General features: G+C 41.9%; 2 protein-coding genes across 12 annotated transcripts in view; one reads left to right on the forward strand and one right to left on the reverse strand.

Moving 5' to 3' along the window:
- Positions 1-5,914: 5,914 nt before the first annotated feature.
- RABL3 (RAB, member of RAS oncogene family like 3) lies at positions 5,915-18,231 on the reverse strand. Its single transcript, XM_027681247.1, has 8 exons — positions 18,109-18,231; positions 17,835-17,926; positions 16,565-16,694; positions 13,492-13,606; positions 11,792-11,942; positions 11,068-11,139; positions 9,977-10,015; positions 5,915-6,760 (listed from the first exon to the last, which is right to left on the reverse strand). The coding sequence occupies exons 1-8, from the start codon at positions 18,152-18,154 to the stop codon at positions 6,695-6,697; spliced, it is 711 nt and encodes a 236-aa protein (XP_027537048.1). The 5' UTR covers positions 18,155-18,231; the 3' UTR covers positions 5,915-6,694.
- Positions 18,232-18,409: 178 nt separating this feature from the next.
- The window catches only part of GTF2E1 (general transcription factor IIE subunit 1), an 83,242-nt gene continuing 80,562 nt past the window's right edge, over positions 18,410-21,089 (forward strand). For 8 of the 11 annotated variants that reach the window (XR_003533845.1, XR_003533848.1, XR_003533844.1 and 5 more), the window contains exon 1: positions 18,410-18,499. The gene's annotated coding sequence lies outside the window, so the exon portion shown is untranslated. The other 3 variants (XM_027681251.1, XM_027681253.1, XM_027681252.1) reach the window with 3 other exon arrangements.

Consider the following 21,089-nt stretch of genomic DNA (forward strand, 5'->3'; position numbering starts at 1 on the left):
TACAGGCCCTGTTCTCTTGTTTTCTTCTTGTGGCCCAGGTAAAAATAAAGGTGTTGCTTTTTAATTATGGGTAGATCTACTTCCTGCTTGTTCTTGTTTCCTAAAAAAGGACAAGGTGTTATCACTTTACTCACTTGATGGCCATGTAATGTTTTAAAGCTTATTAGGTTGTCTAACCTTGCTTTTCCATTCCGTTCCATTCCATTCCATTCCATACAGGGAAAAACATTATTTAGTAAGATACTGTTGAATTGGCACTTGATTTATTGACCTCTACATTAAATGAAATACAGAAAAAAAATCTCAACATATGTTTCTGACCTAGCCCATACTATTTAAGAGGGAAATCATAAATCCATGCTGATTACTCCAAATTATCGTGTTCTTCATGTATGTGAAAATGTTTTCCAGGATTAGTTGCCTTGAAGCATCCCTTCTCAGGGAGGAAGGTGACACTGATGGGCCTGAAGTTCAGTGGACTTTCCTTTTTGGCCATAAATGGGAATATTAAGTGGTGGTCAAACACTGGAATCAGTTGCATGGGGAGGTTGTGTATTCTCCAACTGTGAAGATATTCAAAACCCATCTGGACATGGTCCTGGGCATCCTGCTCCAGCTGACACTGCTCAAAGAGGCGGGTAGGACTAGATGATATCCAGAGGTCAATTCCAACCTCAGTGATTCTGTGATTGAGCTTAAACAACCCCTTTAGTTTGTTGCAGTAGCTCTTGAATATAAATCTTATATAACATTAAGTATAGATGTACTTCATTAATATTTTAGCAACTGCCCTCGTTATCATGTAAATATGAAACATAGAAACACAATGAATTGTTATTGCATAAACATGAGTCATAAACACAACAAATTAAGCCTGGAAGAATGAGCATTAAAAGCATTCAGTGTCTTCTCAGCTGTATTTCCAGGTTTATGACATTCTATCCAGTGCATGGCTTTAACTCACCATTACTCCAAGGAGATTCCAGATGAAAGACATAACAAGACCCAAAAGAGATACATAAAAAAAGCATAAGACATCAACGCAACTGCACTTGCTACATGATATTTATGCAACTGGATGGTACTTGCATACCAGCAGCTTATTACTTGTGGACTGTTCTCATGAGCATCTTGATGGAGGTGTGCAAGGAGCTCATCTGCGTCACAGTGGCAGAATGAAAGTACCAAGAGGCTCATTTGAAAATTTAGCAGCTGGTCTTCAACATCTCAGTGGTGAATGAAGGATGAGGAAGAGAAAGGAAAAAATTTCCTTTCAGAGAGAAGCTGAGGCAGCTTATACTAGTCAAAGCTTAGCACAGCACTTCCCAGCATGGGCTGTAATCTGCCACCGTGCTGTAGTGAGTACAATTGCTGGATCACAGTTCACCATTGCTACTTGAGGCCCAGAAGTAAAGCTCTTCTGCCCCATGCACAGCATACTTAAGAGGCCACTGAGAAACAGATCCTTTCTGAGGCAGCTGCAAACCTCCTGCTGCAATAGCCTGCTGCTTTTCACAAGGATGAACCTTGTTTATAAAAGAACCAACCTCTTCTCTTGCCTATCTTCATCCAGCTAAAATGCATTCATTGATGTACGTATTTATCCTCATTGACTCATGTCTCCCCAACTTGCATCTCTTCTCTGTTTGTTAACCCTTTACACACTGCCAAAAGGGATAGCTCTCTAGAGCAGCTGTCTTTGTTTATCTGATAGGGTACTTACTACTCAGTACCAGGGGATTTAATCTCTTTTTTGAACCTTTCAATAATATTTATGCTGTTTTTATCACTGCCAAGAGTGTCAAAAAAGGCTCTTTTTAATAACATGTACTTTCCTGTAGAGTGGCTCTTATGAAATATGTCCTTGTCATTTTTCTAGGACTGTCCAGCAGGAGATGCCAGACAGGTTAATTATTATCATTTATTTGTGCAGGAAAGATCATAAAAGTTGTCTGCAGCAGAAAGCACACACTCCCTGTTGCCAGAAAGCAGATGCTGCATGAATAGAGGCAGGAGAAGCCACTTGCTCACCTTGCTGTGATGCTTCTGCCTTCAGGCTAGAAACACCACTTCCAGGAATCAGAAGGAAATTTAGTTGTTTTGCCTTATTCTTTCCTTCCTCACTCTGGTGCATCAGCTATAGAGGGTGCTAATTTTGGGCAGTAACTGAATTTTGCAATCTGACCTTTTATTCAAGGGTAGGACAGGCCATCAAACCCACGTAAGCCACAGCAGAACAAGCCTCAGGAAGAGCAGATGGCATAAGACAGCAAGATAAAAGCTCTGAACATAGTCCCAGCTTTCAAAGCTACTGGGCATCCTTATCCTTTAATAAATCTTTAACTCAAACCATGCACTGCATTTCCACTTTGTAAACATTAACTTTCAGGTCATAGAGAACGTAGATGTGTGTGGGTTAATCACTCACTATTTCACTTCATGCTCCTCATAGTCAGACGCATGACTGAATTTCTAGTTGGTTTGCTCCCATAGCACAGACCTCATTTGGTTGATCTAGTCAAGAACAAGCATGTGCTTTTATTTATGAGCTTGTCTTGTATTCAACATCTTTTTGAGAGAAGGCCATGCTGGTATGCTGAGAATGAATTTTCCTGTGCAATTTCAAGAGGTATGGAATCAGAATTTCTGTGCATTGATAAGCCCAAGGGGCACAAGCTGTATCTTGGTGATATAATGCCAAAGCAGGAAAAAGAAAACACATTTCTGTAGTTAATGGTATTTGCAGCAGGGGTTGGCTAAGCAGATGAACTGCCAAAGCTAGATTTCACAGTCTCTCTGCTGCCACAGATAGCTCTGATCACCTAAACCACCTTCCTTACAAGTATGCTGGGGGACTTTTCCTCAAAGCTGTGCTAAAGCACATCTGTCAGAATGCTACTAATGCTACCCTGAAAAGCCCCAAACATTGACAAATCTGCTTTTATCCATTAAGTGTTCCAGGCATCATCACTCTCACTGTTAGGGAACTACATCTAATTTAAAGGTCCATTTAGACTCAGGTCCTGAGAATCACTGTTTATTGCAGCTTTGCCTGCACAGCTGGAAAGCCCTTACACTGCTCACATATTCACAATTAGTGATGAAGATTCTTCTTAACTTCTGCACTGGGTTCTCATGTACCAAAAAGAAACATGTTTTCCCCACTTACTGATCAGATGTTAGAATAAACCCACAGTAGCACAAGTGGATAATACTAAGAACAATACTTTTGGCTACATGTCACAGGCCCTCGCCAGGAAAGAGAGCTTTGCTATTGATTGGACATTTGAAATTAAAGAAAATCGGGACTGGTTTTATTCTCCTTCCCCTCTTCCACCTGATACCCATGCGTTCTTTTCCAAAACCAGTGTGTGTCTGAGGACCTAATGCACAGTGCTGCAGCGAAGCACACCCTAAGGAAAGCTTTACCTCTGCGCACTTGCTGGTAACTTGCCAGCCAGTGACGGGTTCATCAATAATGATAATGGCTTTTTGTCAAAGAAAACTAGTGCACTAAGTCACAGACTTGCTCAACCCTATAAAGGAATCAAAGTAACCAGCATCCTCATAACAGAAGTGAGACAGGAACATGACTTCTAATAGGAAGAGCTGACTAACAAAAGAAATAGGAGGATTAAGCTCCCTTTGCTGAAAAGCAGAAGCAGGTTTTCGATCACTGAAAACTGTCACCTTGTTATCCACTGAGAAATGAGAATTCAAGCCCTGACTTCACCATACCTGACCGATATTGACTGCAGGCTACGACACAGCAGTTCATATCTCATTTGTGACAAATGGAGCATACTGCAGTTGCCTCTGAAAATATAATCAATAATGAAAATTTGTATTAAGGTTGCACCCGAAACCCCATTACTGGACAGGTTTCACATCCTTAAAAAGCCAGCGGCACCTTTGCTAAAGATTGTTGCAAGGAGCATGTAATCCTGCTGCTACGAGAACAAAAATGTATTACCCAGGAATGTAAGGTTACTGTACACAAAGGTTTCCTACTTTTCTGCATGGAAATCAGGAGGGGCAAATCTAGTGGATTTTCAGTTTTTAGGACACATTCGTGCTTCTCACTATCCCCCCCAGTCATCAAAGTGGTCATAGATCAACCAGAAAGCTCTGCCGAGCCCCTTGGGAAGAGTGGAGGGTCATTGTTTATTTACTCTGCATCTCACCTGTGTGTGCAGGGGAGGTCTAACACATCTCACATGTACCTGCATGAGCCACCTTCACTGACACCTCTGGTGCATATGTCCACCTGGGAAATAACACGGAGAGATCAAATATATTGAATTTAAAGGGACTGAGTAACAATGTTTCGATGTGAAATGTGTGACAGACACCACAGACAGACAGAAGGAGAGATGTAGGAAAACAGAGAGACAGAGACTTTAAGTGGTACAGCAAAAGAGACAAAGCACAGCAGAGAAACAGAGAAAAACAGGAGGAAAGGGGAAACCAGAGGGCAGAGTAAGTGTGACACAGGAAAGTCTGGTGTCACAGTCCCAAGCTTGGAGGTGAACCTTTTTTGGGCAGCTGACACAGGTAAGGTGCAAAAAGGAATCTAACTCTGGCTGCTCACACACTCCTGGTTCTGACAAGGAGCTAAGACTTCCTTCCTGTAAAAATAAATATAACATCAGTAGGCATGACTCCAATACACATCACCTTGTCCTGAAAGGAAAAAATATACCTAAGTATATATATATATGTAATCATCTGCCGAGATCTAAACAAATAAAATACTTAATCTGTACTAGAGGCCTATTTTAAAACCTACAAATAGGTGAGCTGCAACCAGGGCTTTGGCCACTCTACAGCATGCTGAGCTATATTCCTTTCCGATTACTTGAAGAGGGCTACTTTGGAAAGCCCCTGCCTCCAAATCAAAGACCTGTGCAACCATCTCTTAATGCAACCTCTTACACTACATGGCCTCCCTTACTCTGCAACACTTCCAATTCCCCTAAAGAAGCCACAGGGTGAAGGAACAATTTGTGCTAGCTTGCTTGTTCTGCTCTGCAATTCCTTAGGAACCTGAGAGAGCTCAGATCTGGTTACCCTTAGACAGCATCTGACCTTGAAAACATAATTCCAGCTTTTGTTGTCAAAGGATCACAGAGAGACATTGGTGCTGTCATGAGCTGCATGTCTCAGACATAGGTTATTTACTATTAATATTTTGGTACCCTATTTTTTCTGGTTGTAAACTAAATGTAAACTAAGAACCCATTTCATACAGGCATCTCAAAACTTACTCCACTCATGTTTACAAATGCGCCAATACCTTTCTGGGAAATGGCCTAAGGAAAAGCAAAGTATCCATATTTTTAATAAGTTTGACTGGTGCATCTAGCTGTCACTTTTGTGCCTGATTAGTGGCAATAGGCAGTGTTCCATTTATTTCCTAGCAGCTGCTAGAAGAGCTGCAGGCAGAGGTAATCTGGAGTCTGCAGAACTCTGCTCCCTGCCAATTTCACACCAGCATTTTACTTTCTTCTATCCCCATTTATTATTAATCTCTATTTATATCTAACTCCAGCTCTTAGTTAGCCTTTGCCAGAGGCTTAACCATTAGAGGTGACTGTGAGGAAGGAGCTGAAAGAAGAAACTGACATAAATCAGGTTTTTACTACTCCACATAATTCTGGGGAGCTGAGAAACCATGCAAAGCTTGGGCTATTTAGGAAGACAACAGCTCGCACAACGGATCAGACCAGGTAAAGTCTCCTTTATCCTTAGTGCTAAATATGTAAAGGAAACATCTGTATTGCAGAACTTTCCTTCTAATCATGCTCAGTACCTACTTTTTACACAGCTTTATATTGCTTCTAAGTTTCCATCCATTCTAATTCAGAGGATGTTCTTACATTTCATGTTTTCTGAATCCACTTAGCCCTCAGGCTCAGTAAGACCATGCCACATTTATTTCAAATAAGCATTGTATAAAAACATACCTTTCCCATCAGTTTTCAAAGCACTGCCTTTTAATTTAATATAAAGAACAAGACCACAGTCAATTATGAAAAGACAAAAACCTGATTCACTTTGCCCTCTCCAAGTAAACAATTTTAATTTAAGCAGCAGAATTAACACCACTTCCTTTCTGCTAACAATTTTCTTTTTTTAATGCTTCAAACCTTTTCTTCATATATTGCCTTTCTTTTTTCCCTTTTGAATAGGATGAACAGTGTGTTCCAGGTGAGACAACACCATTCATATAATGAAGGCATTTGACTAGTTTCCAGGCCGTTCCTTACCCATCCTAACATCCTAACACTTTACAGGAAATGTGAAGCCCACTCAGTGTCACCTTTCCTTTAGAGGTAAAATGAATGCAATTCATTGCAAAGACTGTCCGTAAGTTTTCCAAAATGGAGAGAAAGATGTCACACAGATGTGCTGTGTATAAAGTTTCCCACAGCAGTGAGAGACATTCAACTTATTGCACACTTTCCCCAGTTGTTCCCATATATCCGGACAGCCTGCAATCCTAAGAAAGACTCTAGGCTTCAGATTAGGCTTCTGGAAATCCTTCCCCAAGTCTTTTCCAACAATAGTAGCTTCAGCAGGCTAGTCAGTTGTATTATTTACTCTGCTTGACATAAGCATTGTCTTTGAGCATCCAGTTGGAATGGGAATGTCATTAGGAACTCAGATAAGTCATCTTCCACTTCTTCAGTGTTCAGTCATAATGAAGGCTCTTCAGTGTTCCTCCTCCAAACCTTTTCCTTTCAGAGAAGCCAGGAATCTAGAGGTAGGGAAGATAAGTTGCCATGTCAGAATCAGCATGAGCTCTCTTTAGCCCAAATTCGAGTGCCTGTTACCAAGCCAACTGCAATATCCTCTTCCACACCATCTCCAGAGTCAGGACTACAATGCTTCAGCTTGCTGCTAGAGGAGCACCATTAATTAAACACTGCAGAACTTGAGTATGGCTCATTTGTTCTATGGTGTTCCTTAAGGCTTTTTTGGCAAGGGTTACACGAAAGCCTTAATTTCTCAGGCAAATCCTAAACTAATTAATTACAGATTTCAAAGGCTGTATTTCCCCCCAGATTCAAATGCACACAAGAATTTTTCCTCCATTCATTTTTAAAACTATCAAACAGTATAATCAAGTCCTATTAAAGAGCTGTCTAGGCTTTATGCCTTCAAACCTGGGACAGCAGCACTTCACTGAGAGTTGAAAGCAGTTTTATCAATTGCTGAAAGCTTTAAGAAAACTGTTGGAATAGAAATGGCTGCAACAATACAAAGCATTAGGACTCCTGCTTTTGCACCCAATCTGTAGATACCGCTTACACTGTGACAATGGATGTTGACAAAGAAAATCTCCTTGAAATCATCAGAGGCTTCTCTGGTTTAACAGTATTTCAGATGGATTTGCAATCCAATGCATCCATGAATCCCCAAAAGAAAGTGATGCGCTGCCTTCTAATACTGCATAAGGTATCTGTCCTACTGGTATCATAAAACTGATTACAGTCCAGAGTAACTTTTAGCTTACTAACTACACACAAGCAGAAAGAGCAGACCCAGTAAACACATCCTCCCAAAACAACTCTACACTTTCATAGGAAATAGAGTATATTAAAATGGAAGGTGTCAACCAAGCACTACAAATCATGCCAGGAGAACACCGGCATGTATGAATGGTATGGGACAAAAATGTATTTTACAGTCCAAAGTAGACTGCTCAGGTTACACACTTCATTGATAAACTCAAAAAGCTAAAGAGCTTTCCCAAAATAAAAGTCCACTAAGAACTCCACAAATTAATTTGCTTGGGGTTTTCAGGCCCAAAACTCAAACACATATGCCAAGTATTCAATGAAGTATTGTTTTATTCATCTCTGAAAAGCAATCATCTCTAAGGGAAAAATCAGGCAGATTTTTCACAAAGGTTCATCTCAGGAAAACTGCTTTGGGAATTTAAAAAGGAAAATCATTACAACTAAAAAGTAGTTGGACCACAGGTAAAAAGTTATCTGCTTGAGCATTTTTTTAATATCAAAATCGCTAATTAAGAGCAACAATTATTTATTTTTCAGAGATCTGATTGAAGTCATAGCTGCGAACAATTTGAAACTTATCATTCTTTTCATCCTGAAGAAGTCTACAACAGAAATACCTCAAAACACGAATGATCGAAGCGACCTATTGTAGAAAACCCACAAACACATTGGTAAGAGTTACATTAGGTAGATAATTTCCAATAGTAACATTAAGAGGTTATATTCAAACCTCCATTTCCAACTTGGAATTTTCTCTTTAAATATAACTGTCCACTACTTAAGATTTGTTTTAAGCTTTTGGCTCTTGTCAGTGAAGTAGATGAAAATAGTCATCAGCAGGCTGTAATCTTCGGCACATAGCCATAAGGAATATATAGTTAATCCTTGGCTAGCCACTAAATATGATCCAATAATAAAAGTAAAAAGTAAATTATGCATCAAAGACAACGAGCACACAAGCAGATTTCTGCATTAAGCTATTATCCTGAGCAAGTTTGAGCTGGCTTCCCGCCAAATCTCCAATGCTCAGTGAAAGCCTTTTCCCTCCCTCCCCCTTTAGGCAAAGGGAAAAAAAACTATAGAAACTGAGAGAAATCGAAACCAAATAAATTATATCAAAAATATATATTTACATATATTACAGTTATATACAGTAAGGATATTAACGTACAACTCCCAAGAAGGGGAAGAGGGTAAGGGAAAAATGGGAAAAAGGGACAAAAAGGGACAAAAAAGGAGAAAACAAAACAAAATTTGCACAATCAAAAAACCTGGTAACCAGCAAAATAAAGAACTAGCAAAATCTCACCACTTCCCTTGAGAAAAGCAGGACAGCCAGACCCGGCCCAGCACTCTCCCCTCACGCGTGACGGACAACAGCAGTCGCTGCAGGCCTCAGCTCCAGATAAGCAAGACCGAGACAGGGACCCACCGTTCCCAAACCTCGCCGGAAGAAGAGAGAGAGGTCTCTCTGACCGGCTCATTTATACCTCAGTTTACATAAAGGTATAGCATGGAATACTTCCTTGGTCACTTCCCTAATTCCTTGCTGGTTACAAGCTGGTCTCCAGGAAGGCCTAGACTGAAACTATCCCGATCCCCATGAAAGGGAAACTTCCTTTCACTAGAATGTGGAGAGGATGGGAGAGGGGAGGAAAAAAAGACATCATGCAGAACTGAAAGAGGCAAGAGCCAGTTTATTTTTAAAAGGCACTAAAAATTGCTTAAAGAAAGGAAGCATTTTGTAATTTGTGACTATTTTTTTCCCTGCTCTCCCTAAGGGGCTTTCAGCACAGCTACCTCTAATGATACATTTGACTGTATTTTAGTGATGCTATTCATGATAATTTGCAAGTACCTGACAGATATGGCAAGCGTAACCTCGCTACTCTCTGTGGGGAGGTGGGGGACACGAAGAGTTGAAGCGGCTTGCCCAAACCAGAAGTCATTTTGCTAGTTCTTCACCAACTGTGCTGAAAACACTAAATTCAGTCATTTAGGAATGAATTACAAGCCAGTATCATACTCCCATTTTTCTTGTGGCTCCACTGGGTTTGTGAAAACTACCTGTGCAAGATAAAATACTAGTTCCAGCTGTGCAAAAACAAGCCTTTTCATTGACCTTCCAGATAGCATTTCTGGCCTAAATCTGCAACCAAGAAGCTGACAGAGCTGAAAGAAATCACATTTGCCCACTTTACCTCACTCCTGCAACTTTCACTATGTTAGCATACTTTAGTATTTCACTGCCGATCATATAACAAATACTTAAGCTGACAAAAGTTGGCCATTCTTCTGTCTATCCAAATCAGCTGTGCTCTCATAAGAACTCAACTACCAGCACAGATTATCATTTAAGTTGCATGAAGCCCATGTTTTAAAGAGGATTGTGCCAGCAGTTCACATTACACAGGGAGAAATGAAACAAAAAAGGAGGAAAAATGACAAACCTGATTGCCATCTCTTAAGAAGTATCTCTTCTCTATAACCTGGGAACAACAGAGAATGATCTTAGCTTGCACAGCACATGCGTAACCTTGGATTCCAACAAATACTTCACATGTGAGCACTGAAACTCAGAGCTAACTTGGACAAGGTCTGAACCCGCATTCCCTGGTCCAGGTCTATTGTTTTAAGTGCAATGCTCTAGTACACATAGGAGTTGCCACCTCCAGCCATTCTTAGAAAGGCTGTGTTACCCTCAACTTCCACACACCTAATTTAGTTAGCCCTCCTGGACAATGGAGGCAATGGTTTGGGTGTCTCCTGCATCAAACTCTGCCAGGGGAGGTTTAGGTTAGATGTTAGGAAGAAATTCTTTACAGAGAGGGTTATCAGGCATTGGAACGGCCTACCCAGAGAGGTGGTGGATTCACCATCCCTGGAGGTTTTTAAAAAGAGATTGGACGTGGCCCTTAGTGCCATGATATAGTAATTGGAGTTGGATCAGGGGTTGGACTTGATGATCTTGGAGGTCTCTTCCAACCCTACCTATTCTATGATTCTATGAAACTCATTCCTCCCATGCCCTCTCCGCAGGTGCAGTGGTTCCACTACCACACAGTAGCTCCACTGTGTTATGTCCAGGGGATGCTTAACCAGAGCATTCCTTGCCATTTTCAAAGTGGACCTTGATGGTCTCTTTTTCAGGAAGGGAGAGTAATATGCCAAATTTCTTAATTCCTAAAGGTTCCTTTAACCAGGATCAACAGAGCTAACCATAGTCTTGTAACTACCCACATTACTGCCTGAGAACACTGCAACCCCTCTGGCCTGCCAGACAACTTCAAAAGCATATGCTGAGTGTCTGCACATTTGTGAGTTCTTTTTCACTGCTCTATACAGATCAAGAATCAAATCGTCAAGCAGATCAGCTATTTTCTGGAGGATTCCAAAAGCAGGCCAGTCTTTGGCCTCCCCACACCTGGCTTGAACCAACTCAAAAAGTGGAATGTGAAAAGAGCAGCTAACTGTTTTTCATGTTCCAATCACAGACAGTGTTTGATACACAGAACAATAAAACATCATTTAATCAACTTACCTTATCAAAAAACCTGCTTAGTTTGACAGCATTGGATGAACCTGCAGCCAGGTAACGAGGATTGGTGCAATCCTAGAACACATAGAAGACAACAACAAACCAAACACACAGAAATCAACACAAGGAAGCCACACACCCTTTCCCCTGACACAGGCTGTCAGCTACGGTAAACAGTGTACCTGCTGATTTCTGCTCCACAGTCACTACAGAGAAAAGGCCAACTTCTGCTCTGTGAATCAACTGCAGAATCTAAGTAACCCCCTATGTGCTCCACATCCTCCTTCCATCACCAGCTATTCAGTCAGATAATGATTTGTACAGGCTACACATGAGATCTTGTGTATGTGTATGCATGTGTGTGGGTATACAAGCATTCACACAACACGTGTGTATTTTTACACCTATATATCTATATAAAGTGATCTTGGTGTTTCATTCAAAAGCAGCCCGTGTCAGAACTATGAACAGGAAAAAGAAAATTTAACTCCAAACCATCCATTCTAAAGCTTCAGTGACCTTATTTAACACCCGGTACACCTCCCTGTAGTGAAACAAAGATGGCTGTTTTATCAAGCAAGGGGTACAGCCAAAAAAAATGTGCATGCCTCTGGCACTACTGAAAAAATCTCCAGAAGCCCAATTTTTGTCACAACATCTTTACTTACTAAAAATTGGACTTGCTCCCATATAAAAGAAAAACAACACTGGTGACAAAGATACTAACCAAATTTATCTCTTCAGCATTGAAATCCTCAGCCAAGAAAGCTGTTCTGGTCAAAACTTCATTCCGCTTAGTTTCTGGGATCTGATCCAGCTTAGTTCCTATTACCAGCAGCGGAATCTGGTTATCAGCAAACTGTTCACGGTCATAGTCACTGGTGAGGGAAACAAATACAATCCTGAATAAGGTGATGGCCATGTAAGTGGGCACAGGGGCACCCTCAGCTCCCCTGTCCTTTTCAAAAAATGGTCATTTAATTATTAGGGGTCATAATTTATCTAAGTGAGAATGTGCTGTACCTGTTAGATGTACCTGCATCTAAGTCACTACCCAGGAATTGAAAGGAAAGAGAAAAGAAACCACATGAGTTGGATTTCTTCTCAGCACAGATGAACCACAGAAGAAATGCTAACACAAGCAGGAAAGGAACTCCAGTATTGTACTGAGCGTATGCAGACACCAGGGACAGATCAGGGAGCTGGCATCTCTGAACAGCTAAAGTTCCTACATACATATACTTTTAAAGGAGGGACAATGAAATAAATTGCACCCATGAAACACTACCCCTTTCCATGTGTGATCAAAGAGGGTTGCAACAACAATTGCATGGTGTCAAGTTATAAATTCTTCTATATTCAAGTAAAGGTAGCCACTATAAACTGAATTTCAACAAGTTTTGATTCAGATATGAATAATGATCAAAGATAGCCTTTATAAAATAAATAACATTGCAATTAAATGTCAACACAAATCCATGCTTCGATCATTCTCTGCAGCTAGGATAATCACTTGTCTTTCATTTTTATCTAAACCAAGCTTTCTGGAAAATAATTTTACAACCAACAGCAAAAACCTCACCAAGGAATTGCTAGTGGCTGAGCATCTGTCCTTGACAGAAGCTAAGCTTTAGAAAATTAAAACATTCGTGAAGAACCTGTTTGTGGGAAAAGTGGAGAATTTTGCAGTTTATACAATGCAAATCCCCTTTCTCACCTTCCATGTTTCTACAGAAACACCTGTGTACCAGCACAGGCAGATAAACAATTCATATTTTTCCCACAAAAAGCTACTCCTTATTATTGCCTTCCTGCTCACGTGTGAGGTTTATCAACAATCTTAAAACCTCCTTGACTACACGTATAACAGGAGCACAGTGGTACAGGAGGAAATACTTGACAAGATGTTGGAAAGCTAATTGTGAACATGCTTATTGGGAAGTTTTTTAAGCTCTTTCAGCCACACTCCTGGAAAAATTCCCTTATCACCCAAACCAAAGATTTATGAAGTGAACTTCCTCAGTCTTGGTACATGAAAGGAAAGCCTTTTGGAACACACATGTCATCCCATGACATTTCCTGTATAAGGACACATCTCAGTACAGACGAAGCCTTCAGGTATCAAGGACTGGACCCACTTTGTCACAGAGGCCTCAAGCAAATGAAGGATGCAGTAAAAATCTCTTCCCTTAAAGCAAGGTCTCTGCTACACAGTTTGGGAATCTACTGCCAGAACGGCCTGATTAGCAATACAAAACACAAAGAACAGCAACTTTCTTTGATATTCCCAATTTTTTCCTTCCTTTCTTAGAAGTCTAGCCACATCTAGTTTCATGTGGACTCCAAGTAGCCCGAGGGACGAACAAAGACTTTCATAACAGCTTAGAATAACTGTGTCTTAAGTCTGTACATATGTTTCACACTCACCCATTTGTCACAAGAACTCCTGTTGGAGCAACATCTCTGTTGAGTGCTTCCAAAGTCCAGCGATACAAATTCTGGGATGATTTCTTGTTGGTTAAGTCATGCACTAAAATTATCCCTAGGGTGAAAGAAAAGACAGCAAGATGCTATTTAATGATACATATTTTTCTCTTATCTTACCAAAATGACATCTGCAGGTTCCCAGATATCTGAGAAGGAAGAAAAGGATGCATAACCAGTTCAGTTACAGTGAATGAGTAAGGCTGAAAATATCAGGATGCAACAGGTTTTTTAAAGCTGCTTATCAGGAATTGGATAAGAGCTAAGACAAAAATCTCATGAAAGAAGGAAACAAACAGCCACCTCAGGGTTTAATCCACAAAAAGCTTGCAGGCATTTCCTAATTCTGCTCTGTTTCTAATGATTCTGAAACTCTGTATTACTGCAGCAGAGAATTTAGTCTTTCTCTGTTTTACCTAACTGGTAAACATAACTATCTTTTTGTCACACCATCTGAGAAGTCTAAAGGCTTTTTCATTGTTTCAAAGAGTTTAGAGAGCACTGTTGCTTTCCTGCATTTTCAAGAATTAATGTTACATTCTTGGGAAGGTATCCAAAGGGGAAACAGACACCGATAAACTTTCACAGTTCACCAAAATTATAGTTCAGATGCATAAGTTCAAGATTTCATGTCCTACTGGGCTGCTTTAGGATATTTCCTGGTAGAAACATGAATTAATTAGATTTCTTGTATTTAAGATTAAGCTACTAGCATTTTTCATTACCATGAGCCTTCAAAATGTAAATTCTGAGATACAGCCAAACTTCCTAGCTGTGCTATTAACAGACACCCACTTCTGATAACCACAGTTCCTAACTCAATTACCGACTACTGCTAGCAAATTTCTTCTATTTATTCACACCTTCTGCAATACATGGAATGTTCCCACTTCCTCCAGACTTCAAACTATCATTAATTCAAGGACAAAATGGAATTATACCCCTTATCTGCATCAGGATTCATTCTCAAAACACTTCACAGCCTACAGGTGGAAAAACCTTAGTAATTTAACCTTTTACCTGAACTCCCAAAGGTGCCACCCACTGAACACCTGATCAACAAACCACATTTCCTAAACATTTTCCACTACCCCACGTGACTGTGCACAGACTCTCCTGTTAGAGTTCACAGCATATCACAACCACAGCCCTATCTCAAAGCAATTATCTCAGTAACAGCAGAAAAAGGCAACTCAGCTGCGTGTCCACTCCAGTGTAGGGAGAAAAAGCCTGACACAATATAACCTGGCCTACAGCAACAGATTCTGAGGCACTGCTGCATAACCTGTGAGAAACACTCTCCACCTCCAGATCCTCTCCCTCAGTTATGTTTTTGATTGGTCAGTTCCCTTATCTGCACCACCTAAAACCTGCACAGTCGGTTGCACCAGCAGCAAAAGACTGTGTAAACATGCAAGAAGAGCAGGCAGGACTCAAGGAAATGTTCCTCCCACATGAAAGCCTGCAAACCAAAGCCTTACTGCCTAGTCCCTGTCCTCAATTATCACAGTCCACACACCAGATGGAGGGTCAGCAAAACAGAAGATTTGTGGTCAATCCAAAAACAAACTGTTCCCAACCTTGTCAACAGCCCAAGAGCCTGCACAGGTGCTGCCACAACCAAACATTAACTGTCTTTCTGTCTCAGGTTTGCAGACCACTGTAAGCCCAGAAAGCACAAGCAGTCAGGCAGAAGGAACACATTCATCTTCTCTTCTTAAATCAAGTCAAACTGAGGCAATTTGTGAGACAAGCTCTAATGGAGAAATTAATCTAATGAAAGAAACAAGAGCCAAGGTTAACTACCAAAGTCAACACTTTTCATATGCGAGCTGCCTAATAATGTATTTTGGGCACTGGAGATAAATAACTCTTATTTTAATAATGTCATTAATTATAATTCAGTTCAGGATTTCATTTCCTAATGGGCTGTTCCAGGATATTTCCAAGTCTGACCCACACTCACTGGCATACTGTGGATTTGGTGTCAAAAATAAATCCATTTTTTCATATACCAAAGAATCTTCCTTTGAGGGCACAATTCAACTCAAGCCTTATTTACAGGGGGCCAGTTAACAACATAAGCAAGAGGTACCTACAAACAGTTTTCCTCACAGGGAAGGAAGAAGAAAGAACTAGTTAATCACAGATCAAAAATATTTATTGTGTGGGTTAACATGTTACTGAAAGGCCTTCAAATTATTTGGAACAAGAAAAGAGAAACAAACAGAACATTTGAGACAAATTTTCAGAAGCAGTTGTTAATCTGATATACATCTATCTGTAGTGAACTACCCTTGAACGACAAAAAAGGAGCAAATGAAATACTGCATTGTTATGTTCATAATCTCTTATTTGCTCGTATTAGTGGTAGAGATGAACTAATAGGACTTTAAGTCACTATCTCAACAGAAGGCATAAAATACTACTTTCTAAATATGCAGCAAGTTGCAAGATTCAATTATCAAAAATAATCTAACTAAATGAACTATAATGCTAAACTAAATGAGCAGAGGCAAGATGGTTATCAGCATATTGCAGTTTTATGGGAGACAGTTCAAATTTGGCAAGATAGGATGCAACTATCAAAGTTCATATAAACTCAAATAATCATTTCTCTGCTGTAGGTTTTGCAACTGAACAGACAAGATAATATAAATCACATTTCTGCAGTATACCAGACCTGGAAGTGTGAAGGTAACATTTATGTCTGCAAGGGTAGCTGGAAGGGACAGTACTGCACCTTTAAAGGCTCCCTGCTGTGCCAGCTACACAAGACTGAAGTGAAAGGCTGATGAAGCTCATCTGCACAGCTTCGCCCAAAATATTTTTAGAGTTCAAAACAGATTCTATAAAATTCTGCCTATGAATGTTATCAGTTTTTTTTTCCCCTGTATAAATCAGAAAAGAGAACAATATGGCTCTCAGCCAGACTACAAGGAACCCTGCCCCAGAACCAAGAGACAGCTCTTAACAGAAACAGTAATAAAATCAGACTTACACCAAGCAAACTCACCATTTAGCAAGTTATAGAATACTGCTCGTGTGCTTTTCACACTAGTGGCACTACCCACTGAACCTCCAACATCCCACAGCTCAATGTAATAAGTCTTCTCTTCTGGAGTCCCTTCTTTGTAGTCATGGATCTGATGAAAAATTCACATAATACATAACCACAGCACCAACTCACAGGAGTTAATCCACACGACACTTACACATTCAGCTGGAAGGATTATTGCACTTGGATAGAAAATTGTAAATTCTCATGATGACACCATTTCAAACCTCTCAAGTGGAAGAGAGATGGAATGAGTCAAGCAGCAGCCACTGGATACCACAGCTCCTATAGGAGATGGAGCTGGGTGAGTAAGCAAGGATTATCCTTTCCATCTTAGTATGAACAAACCTAACGCTTCATGATGTGCTTGGAAATAGCATGTTGCTAAAGCAAATGAAAATTAAGGTCTTGACTTCTTACAGTTGTTAAAACCCACACTGTAGCACTGCAGGAGTAGTAACACAGGCGACCACATTGGATTCCAACTGACCACATCTCTTTCCTCTCCAAATTCTCATTGACATCTCAACTGAATTAATCAACCAAAAGCTTTTGCCCCTGGATCTGCCTGGTAGTTTTGCTCCACAGTCAAACAGGAATGCTGCTTTCCAAATTTTGGAAATATATTCCTAATCTAGGGCAGTGCGTTTCAAGGAGAATGCAGCAAAGAGTGGTGAAGGAAAAAAGCATTTATCAATGTCCCATGAGGGCTGTAGGTTGAGCCAAAAAAGTACTGGATGAATATCCTCATTCCTGCCATAGCAGGTCCTACAGTGAGGAGTCAGGGGGACAAACAACCCTTCGGTCACAGTCAGTGCCCACAACCTAAACCAGCAAACTGTTTTTCCCCAGTACGTTTAGCTGACCACGTGGCTATACATTGCCTGTTTCTCAGAGAAACGCGTTTGGGATTCTGTGCCTTCTGACTTAAACTGGCCCCCTGTGACTTGTAACTCGCCCGTGGCCACTGCAGCAGGGACAGGGGCTATGAGTGACAAATACCGTGTGTGACCCTGACAACCTGGGAAGGTGAAAACTTGCTCACACAAGTGCTTGGCTCACGTCGATGCTATTTGCCTTGAAAGATTAAGTCCTCACTAAATCACATCATCAAAGCACACCTCTTTCTGTGGCGGTAAGTAATGAAAATAAAATAATAAAGTCAAGGCCCTTCTCTTCCCTTACACTGCGGGCTCAGGGGTACCCAGAGGCCGGGCATGTCACCTACTCGCACATCCACGGAGCAACCCACTGTCCAGGACGGGTTTCCCAGCACCTGGTTGTGGCACAACAGGTGAACGAGTGAAGATTTTCCGACACCTGCAAGGGCACAGAGAGAGAACAACTCCTGGGAGGCGGCGCCGGGGTTACAGGCAGCGGGGCCGGGAGCAGCGCTGACTGAGCGCGGGCGGTCCCGGCCCCTCAGTGGGTGACGGGGAAGCAGACGAGGTGCGGGTCCGCAGGAGCAGCCCCGGGCACACGGCCTGGGGACAGGGACTCACCGGAGTCGCCCAGCACCAGCACCTTGACCCTGTCCAGAGCCGCCATCTTTACCCTGCCCAGCAACAACTCCCGGAGACGGGGTGACCCGCCAATCGCAGAGGGCTGTCCTTCCGCTTCTCTCAGCCTATTGGCTGTCTCTCATGCCCCTGGCGCGTCTTTCACTTCTGATTGGTTCAACTCGCGCGAGGGCGGGAAGGCGAAGGGCCGTACGGGAACGCGATTGGCTTGCTTCGCTGTCGCTCGCGCCGTTGAGTCGCGCCGGTAGAGAGGGGGCGGTGCCGCGCACGCGCGGCGGGTGCCGTGACGCCGGGGTCGCGCGCGGCGGTGACGCGCGTGGCGGAGCCGCTGGAAGCGCCGCCCGGAGCCGGGAAGAGCTGGAAGCGGCGCCAGGTCAGTGCCGGCCCCGGGGAGCGGGGTGGTGCCTGCGGCCCGCGGAGGCCCCCGGCCCGGCGCTCGGGTGCCGCAGAGCGGTCCGCGGAGTCCGTGCTCCCCGCACGGTGTGTCCGTCTGGGCCCCCTTCTCGCCTTGGCTCCGAACCACCGCCCGCCGCCCCTCCTGCGCTGTCTGTGGGGGCTGCCTCTTTGTCTTGTGTGGTTTGGTTTTTTAGGAGGTACTGTTAAGCTCCTCGTGCCCTACAGAAGCCTACACAATCCGATGTTTAAACCTTAACACATTAAAAGTGGGTAGGGAATGGGAAGCTGTGCAGACAGCATAAAGGGCTCTCTTTGCTTAACCTTAAAGCTTAGTCTGCTGTCAAAATCTGTACAGTTCGTAATTTGAAGGAAGTTGCAGGATTATGGACATCTGAGGAGTAGATGACTGGCAAATCCTGCTCATTCCTGTTTACCAGGTTTGGCTGTGGGTTGAGCCCATACGGTGAAACCATTCACTTCTGCAGGTGGGGTTTTGTTTTTTTGTTTTGTTTTGTGTAGGGTTTTTTGGTTTTGTTTTGTTTTAATTTTATTTTTTTGTACATTGGTTTTCTTTTGGCCTCACAAGCTTTCTGGTTCCCTGGGAAGTAGATGACTTACATCCTAATGGCACAGAGCTCTTGATGTTAAATGGGCCCAGCTGTCAGGCTTGTGCCATCCCAGCTGGCTCAGAAGGAGTGAGGAAGATTGGCATCCTGAAAAGGGTGTTCAGCAGTGCACAGCTAAGGTACATTTTCATGAAGTATAGGTGGTTTGATATTTTTCGGCCACAAAAGGTGGTGTTTCTTCTTTCATCTGTTCCAATGCAGTGTCATCCTCTGATACCTGCTGCTTCTGTTGCTCATCAGACTTTTCTGCCAACTCATTAAACTGTTGAAAAACATAGTAAAAAGGAGAAAAAAAAAAAGGAAACATATTTTTCTGCCTTTTAGTGCTGTAAATTGGTACACAGGAAGGTCCAGTGAGAGCCAGAGCTGGCATGAGAGAGAGCAGAGCCATGTGCTTGGGAGAGGAGCACATGCCTTTCTGAGAGCATGATGGGAGTTGCATTCCTGCCTTCCACTTCCTGTGAGATACAGCTTGCTTTCTCACAGGATACTTTAGGGAATTCTTTTGAACAAGAAACTACATTAATTAAAGCTAATCAGGTATCTTGCTGATTTGTTTGTTTCTTTATTGCTTATACCCACAGTATATACACATTTGCTACACTCTGATGCACTAAAACTATTATGAACCTAATACTTCCAGAATTTTACATTGTCTTTCTGGAATTCCCGAAGGTCAGGCAATACCACATAATCTATCATGATGAGAAGTGTGGTGTTCCAGGTCTTATTGAATCCAGAAGATGGAAAGCAATTAATGCTTTCCTCCTGTCTGAAACTTAAAAAGGAATGCTGGGGCGAAGCCCAGTGTGCTTCAGTGTAATTGTGACTTCCTAGGCTTGATATTGGTGAGAAAGGATCCTATCTTTTTCCCTTTAAACAAACCCCCAAAACCTTACAACTCATTATGTAAGGATTAGTGCCGACACGTCACCAGAATAACACGTTCTGCTCGTACACGTTCAGATTGGAGTGTAGATTGTACGAGGTTCTGGTTAAAATGTCCTTATATCACAGTTGAGTCAATTTTGCCACCGCACGGGGAAAGATCACCTAAATCTTAAGCCATGCTTTCTTTTCTCTGCTCTGTGTTGGCTCTAGTCTGGTAACAGAAATGATTCAGTTGAACTTTTCCCCCTTGCCCTCTCTGAAATACCCCAGTTTTTTGTTTTGGCGTGTTAGCTTTTCACTTTTTATCAACTTGATTTGCACTGCTACAAGAATAGTGAACTGTCAGCACAGAAGGGTGGGGGCTGTGGCTAAAGGCAAGGGAGGAAAATAAAGACTTCTTTATGGGAGGGAGTGTAACTTGACTTAAGCTGCAACAGGAAATGGTACCTTCACTCTTGTAGCGACTAAGTTTGGCCTTCTATGAATAGTGTGCTCCATTTTTTTTAGACCTACAACTGTAAATACTTTTTATTGCTCATGTGCTTTTGAAGTACTTCTGAATATTTCATCAGTTTGTAAACATGCACACAAGTAGTCCTCTAATTTACTGACACCTTGTTATTGTTTGTGTTGTGTTAAGATTACGAATGTGATTGAGAATTAGATCCTGAGCCTGCCTGGTTCAGTTTCTGCCTTGCACAGTCAGACCTTGTGGCCTTATCACATCTGGCTCCATATATCTTAACTTCTGAAATTAGGGAAAAGTGCCCTAATTTCAGCCAGGCCCCTCGGCCTTTCTGTGCAGCTGCAGCACAACTTTTCATCCTCAGTGAAAGAAACCCCTTGATACCTGCGACCTCTTGATTTCACTTTATGGAACGCCAACAAGAAGGTGAGATTTCAGTGAAAGCAGATTGTTCTTCTCTAATACTTCAGGGTAGGTCTTGTTGTGAAAATACACATTTTCTCATCAAGATGTGCAGGAGAAAGGCTGAGCAGGAGCGTTCCTGAACTCTCCAGGGAATGAAATTCAATGAACTCTTGATAAAA

The sequence above is a fragment of the Neopelma chrysocephalum genome, unplaced genomic scaffold, assembly GCF_003984885.1.
Source record: "Neopelma chrysocephalum unplaced genomic scaffold, ASM398488v2 Primary Assembly neopelma1_60, whole genome shotgun sequence".
Lineage (NCBI taxonomy): Eukaryota > Metazoa > Chordata > Aves > Passeriformes > Pipridae > Neopelma > Neopelma chrysocephalum.